Below are 6,859 nucleotides of genomic sequence, written 5' to 3' on the forward strand. Positions count from 1 at the left end.
GGAAACCCTGTATAGGTCGGATCCTACTTGACGGCACTTAACAACAACAACAAGAAGTAAGAATTGACTCCAAGGCACATCACAACAATCTTTATGGAAGCAGACTGCCAAATCTTTTTTCCCATGGTACATTTGGTGGTTTCAAACCACTGACATTTTGGTTAGCATCCTAAATTAACCATTGCACCACCTGGGCCAATTATATTTTCTGCAATGAAGATCAGAACCTTTAGATTTAAAGGAATACTACGTTTTAAGAAAAAGTAACATGCAATGATAAAAATCAAGAAAGATCCTGGTTACACAACCAAAGTATGATAACTCATGAGTGAGCATATGATTAAATGTTGATGTCAGCATCCATAAACATCTCCAATAAGCATGTTTGGCTTCTGCTTCTCTTTGAACTAATGCTGTGTTTTGATTGTAGAACAAAGCTTTGAAGTGTTACTTGGCATCTCTTCCATTAAGCTCACCATTCAAATAGCAAATTTGGTAAAATAATACTTAGGTTGTGTTTACTGCTTTCCGCCACTTGGTCATCTTTGTTTGAATCCAGTGGTTCTTGTTTTCATTTTAGAATGTTTTGTTGGTGTTTTTAAAACAGTTTTTAGCTGATGCTCTGGAAGAGTAATGAGTACTTAAAACTGCTGCTAATGAAAGGAAACCCGATCTAAGAAGGTGCATTTCTGTACCAGAGCTGTGTCACACCATGAATTAAAGAACTAAATGTAAAACCTAGAGTTATAAGATCATTAATGAAAAAATATGGACAACCTTAAAGGCTTTCATGCATGGTATACGTACACAATCAAACACTACAAAAAACACTCAAGCAGTAGAAGACGAGAAATAGATGACTGGGACCTTCTGAAAGTTAGAAATTTATACGTATCAAAATATTTTGCCAGAAGAGTAAAAAAGGGAGTGCACGGAGTAGGAAAATAATTTACAATAACATATCAGACAAAGGACTAATCTCTCAAAGTTATATAACACTATAACACCTCTAGTGGTTACGAATCGGGCTGTGAGCCGCAAGGTCAGCAGTTCGAAACTACCAGCTGTTCCACAGGAGAAAGATGAGGCTTTCTGCTCCCGTAAAGATTGACAGCCTCGGAAACCCTGTACAGGGTCACTATGAGTCGGAACCGACTCCACAGCACATAACAACAACAACAACAATAATACCTCTACAAGAAGAAGACAAAAAAACAACCCAATTAAAAAATGGGCACAGAATATGAACAGACACTTCAACAAGGAAGACATTCTGGCAACTAACAAACATAAGAGGAAATGTTCACGTTCTTTAGCCATTTGTTGTTGTTGTTCAGTGCCATCGAGTCAGTCCTGTATAGGATTTCTGAGGAGTGGCTGGTGGGTTTGAACTGCTAACATTGCAGTTCAAACCAACCTTGCAGTTTAGTGCATTATCCTGAAGTGTCATACAACTCCATTGTTGTTGTTAAGAACCGTGGAGTCAGTTCTAACTCATAGTGACCCTGCACAGGATTTCCGAGGCTATAAATCTTTATGGGAGCAGAAAGCCCCATCTTTCTCCTGTGGGTTTTGAGGTGAGCAACCTGATTCGTAACCACTACACTACCAGAGCTCCTTAGGACTCCAATGGTGGCTGGTTGTGTGCCGTGGAGTCGTTTCTGACTCATAGTGACCCTGTACAGGGTTTCTGAGGCTGTAAATCTTTACGGGAGCAGAGAGCCTCCTCTTTCTCCTGTGGAACAGCTGGTAGTTTTGAACTGCTGATCTTGCGGTTCGCAGCCCAATTCGTAACCACTACACTAACAGAGCTCCTCTAGGACTCCATTAGAGAGATACAAATAAAAACAACAATGAGATACCATTTCACATCTGCATTAACAGCAGAGTTCAAGAAAACAACAAATACTGGCAAGGCTGTGGATCCTTGGGACCCTCCCACATTGCTTTGGGATTGTAAAAATGGTTCAACCACTGTTGAAAATGATATGGCTCAGAAAGATGGAAATAGAAATACCTTATAACTCCAGCAAACTCTGTATTTGAGATATACCCCTAGAAATATGAGGCATGATAAAATTTTGAAAGACCAATGACGTATTCATTACAAATACTTTTTTCCTACTATATAAGTGGCGTTCATAGACATGGACATTACCAGATAAAATACACAGGAATCACATTAATGATAGGGAAGAAACATTGAAGAACCTTCATATCATCAGCTAAAACCACCAGTTGTTCATATGCAATTTTAGGCTGAAGTTTAATAAAATTAAAACAAGTTCGCAAAACCCAAAATAACACCTTGGGAATACATCACCTGAATTTAGAATCCATCGCAAGAACAGATTTGAAGCATTGGGCACTAAAGACTGAAGACCTGAGGAGTTTTGGAATGACATCACGAGTATTATACATTTGCATTATGGTGTTGGAGAAGAATATTGAAAGTGTCATGGACTGGCGGAAGAACAAACAGATCTGTCTTGGACGATGTACAGCCAGAATGCTCCTTATAAGTGAAGATGGCTGTGGACATCTCTTGTACTTTGAACATATTGTCAGGTGGGACCCCTCCCTGGAGAAGAACATCATGTTTCGGAAAGTGGGGATCAGCAACAAAGAGTAATATCTCCGAGATTGATTGGATTGGCACAGTCAGGGGCAGCTACAGTAGGCTCAAACATAACAACTGTGAGGATGAAGCAGGACTGAGCACTGTTTTGTTTTGTTTTGCATAGGGTTGCTGTGAGTTGAAACTGACTCGCTGGCACCTAAGAACAACAGCAACAACAACAAAAACAGTTTTATACTAATTATTTTATTTCTTTATAAATTTAGTTTTGCAGGGTGAGGAGGAGAGTTCAAATAGAAGATATATGAAGCTTCGTAAATAAGTAGAATTAAAGATTGACATTTGAGGTTTTTTGTTTTTTATGTGTTGGGGAGTTGGTTCTGACTCATATCGACCCTTTATAAGGTGTTGAAAGGATCAACTGGTGGATTTGAATTGTTGACCTTGTGATTACCAGCTCAACATATAACCCACTATGCTACCAGAATGCCTTAGCATATAGTATGTTCCAAATAATAAATTCTACAGCTTTTACCAAAAATAGAAGTTAATTGAAAAGAACAAATAAAAAAATAAGTTGTATACCTATAAAAAGTTGAATTGGCAAAAGTTGTGTGATAGATATATTTATAACAGTGACAAAAAAGGAAGAATAGCTGCGGAGGCTACTTATACAGCCGAACACCTCGTGATATTTGGGAGATGATCTCATGATCTCATTTCAGTTAATGCTCTGTGTCTTTGAGTATTTTATCAAACTCTTACCCTTGTACTGCTTAAAGAACATATAATAAGTATTTGGAGGTTTAGGGTCATGGTTTCCTGGAGCATCCCAGTTAACTGGTCTAGTAATATGTTTAGTGTATTTGTGTAATGCCTAGGGACTTAAAACGTGCAAACTGCCGTCCAACACACAACAGTTGGTCTCTGTTCACCTGAAACAACAGAGGAAGTAGAATTAGGAATTGTTGTTGTTAAGTGCCATCGAGTCGGGTCAGAATTAGGAATAGGAGTAGGAAATAGAATGTGTGACTAATTGACTTCTTTGCCATCAGACCGCTGTTACTGAACATTTTGATGAAAGATTCCACAGATGAATCCTGATTAAAAGGGGGAGCATATGGAATAGAAATTAAAATTCTGATGGATTCCAGAATTTCTGGAGCCATAGAGACTCAATAACCCCCCAAAACTATTGGCCTAGGATAATCTTTAAACCTTCAACCAAAACTATCCTCTGAAATTATCTTAAAACCAAACAGTGATTTAACTTAACTAGTAAAGAATGTCTGCCTGGAGCATTATGCTCATTTAAGATCTATGTATATGGGATCAAATTGGTATCAGTGACTTGAAAGATGGGAATCTAGGGGACAGTGGGTTTATGTTAGAGGGGGGAGGAGCAATGCAGAAATGGAGCGTGAGAATAGTTGCACAACTTGTAGAATGTAATCACAGTTATACATGAGTTATACATGTGCAAGCGGTTGAATTGGTGTTTGTTTTGCTGTGTATATTCTCAACAAGAACAATACAAGTAAAATGAATGATAAAAAACCAACAAGAAAAATAGGCTAGTTGTTGAATGCTGTTGGGTTGATTCCAACTAACAGCAACCCTATATGATAGAGTAGAACTATCCCATTGGGTTTTGTGGATGGTTAATCTTCATGGAGGAGTCCTGGTATGGCGCTGTGGGTTAATGCGTCAGACTGCAAAGCTGTTTGGACAGCAAGGTTGGCGGTTTAAGCTCACCAGCTGCTCCTTGGAAACCCTGTGCAGGGTTGCTGTGGGTCGGAACTGGCTCGACAGCAGTTAACAACAACAACAATCTTTACGGAAGCATCTCACCAGGCCTTTTCTCCCATGAAACTGCTGGTGGATTTGAACCTCAGTCCTTTTAGGTAGCAGCTGATTGCCTAACCATTGTGCGTCCTGGCCTCCTAAATACAGACATAGGGACTGACTGAAATGTGAAATTCTCATGGTCATACTTCAGTTACAATTTCATAACTTAATGTATTTTTCTGTGTTGGAAATCAGATATTAATTTTGGAGGAAAAAAATCTTTAACTTGTCTTTGATGATTATTGAATGAATGAGTATATGTATCTGCCCGTACCTATTATTTTCCCTTACTTAAAGATCTCGCTTAAAAATGTAAACCTTTTCTGTTTTCAGGGGAAGTATTACAAATGGAAGATGATCTCGTGATCTCATTTCAGTTAATGCTGTGTGTCCTCGACTATTTTATCAAACTCTCACCCCCTGCACTGCTTAAAGAACCATATAGTAAGTATTCAATCATTCATGCTCCTTATTTGTCATTCAGCAGTTTATTGAATGTCTACTAGGTACAACAGCATAGTTGTAAAGCTGAGAGGATGATAAAAAAGTGAATCAGACATGAAACCTGCCCTCAAGTAGCATAAGATGCAGAAAGAAACATACGTATGCAGATAATTAAAGTGTATAGTAGAAAGTGGTCTAGGCCAAATGAAAATGCTGTGGAAGGGAGAAAATTATTACAAATTGGGAAGACTAAGGAAAATCATTTGGAGGAGGTGCCATTTGAATTAAGGGCTGGGGAGTAATTAGAATTTAAATGTTGTAGGAAATTGGGGAGAAAATCAAGAGTCAAGGCATATAAATAAGTAAAACTGAATGGTAAAGATTGGCCAATTCTGTTGGGATATTTGTTGTCAAGTGCTGTCTGAGTTGGTTTCAACTCATAGCGACCTTGTACTGTGTTTCTGAGGAGCAACTGGTAGGTTTGAACTGCAAATCTTATGACTAGCATTCCAGTGCTTATCCTACAGAACCATACCAGGACTCCACATGGATAGTGTTTTTGTTAAGTGCTGTCAAGTTGTTTCTGACTTTATAACGGTCCTGTGATGAGTGGCTTGTGAGTTTGAACTGCCTACTTTGCAATTCAAACTAACTTTGGGGTCCAGTGCTTATCCTATAGTGCCACACCAGGATAGTAACTCAATTAAGTTTTTATTAGTATTATACACCATGTTAAGGAGCTCTGGTAGCGTAGTGGTTACGAATCGTGCTGCGAACCTCAAGGTCAGCAGTTTGAAACTACCAGCTGCTCTGCAGGAGAAAGATGAGGCTTTCTACTCCTGTAAAGATTTACAGCCTCAGAAATCCTGTTTAGGGTCGCAATGGTTCGGAACTGACTCTATGGCACTTAACAACAACAACAATATGCCATGTTAACTATGTGACTAATTTTTCTTGAATATCAACTGTAATTGATACTAACTTCAATGAGGGATGAGAAGGGAAATGCTTTTAAATAAAAATAGCAACTATTGCTAAAATAATTAGATAACATTAAGCAAAAATGAACATATTCCCTAGAAGGGAATTGCTCCTTTGATTTCAAAATTATTTGTGATACCACAGAAAAATGTAGTATTAATTAGTGATAAGGCTAATTCCTTGCTCCTGAAATTATGCAAGCTATAATAATATGATTAATGATAAAGGAGGATCAAAGCATGCAAGTCTCAAAGTGTTGTTGAAGTGACTGAAAGACTGAAACCTGATTATCCTTGTGAGTAATAAATTAGTGGAACAGTGAAGTCTGAAGTAGAATTTAAACAATATGTAACATGGTTTTTCAGGAAAATCAGGTCATTTAGCAGAGAGAAGACTGCCTTGGTAGGAGGTAGAGAGGAATGGTTAATGCACTCAGCTTCCAATTGAAAGATTGGTAATTAAAGTCTCCTTGGAAATAAGGCCTGTTGATCTACCTCTAACAGTCAGTCATTGAAAATCCTATGTATGATAACAAAAGCATGAGCAACAAAAGATAAAATAAATGAGATCTCATAAAAATGAAATAATTTTAATCATTAAAGAACTTTATCAACAAAGTGAAAAGACAAATTGGGAGAAAATTTTGGGAATCATATCTAATAATGATCTAATATTCATATTATATAAGAAATTCCTACAACAACCCAATAAAAAACTAGGCAAAAAACGAACAGACATTCATCAAGAGAGTATTCAAATGGCCAACAATCACATGAAAAGATGCTAAGCATCATTAGCCATTGTTGGTAAGGGCTGTTTTGTCAGTTCTAACTCATAGCTACCCTGTATAGGGTTTTCAAGGAGCAACTGGTGACTTTGAGCCTTTGATCTTGTGGTTAGCTGTCCATTGCTTATCCTGTAGCACCATACCAGAACTTCATCATTAGCCATTGTTGTTGTTGTTAAGTGTCGTTGAGTCAGTTCTGACTCATAGTGACCCTGTATAGG

General features: G+C 37.9%; 1 protein-coding gene across 1 annotated transcript in view; it reads left to right on the plus strand.

The window, feature by feature from the left end:
• RB1 (retinoblastoma 1) overlaps nucleotides 1-6,859 on the plus strand; it is a 250,862-nt gene that overhangs the window by 67,972 nt on the left and 176,031 nt on the right. Inside the window, exon 7 of the mRNA XM_006837641.1 lies at nucleotides 4,760-4,870. Coding sequence (XP_006837704.1) covers nucleotides 4,760-4,870 — 111 coding nt within the window. The remainder of the gene's footprint in view (nucleotides 1-4,759; nucleotides 4,871-6,859) is intronic.

This window comes from Chrysochloris asiatica, unplaced genomic scaffold (genome assembly GCF_000296735.1).
Source record: "Chrysochloris asiatica unplaced genomic scaffold, ChrAsi1.0 scaffold00022, whole genome shotgun sequence".
In the NCBI taxonomy this organism is placed as follows: Eukaryota; Metazoa; Chordata; class Mammalia; order Afrosoricida; family Chrysochloridae; genus Chrysochloris; species Chrysochloris asiatica.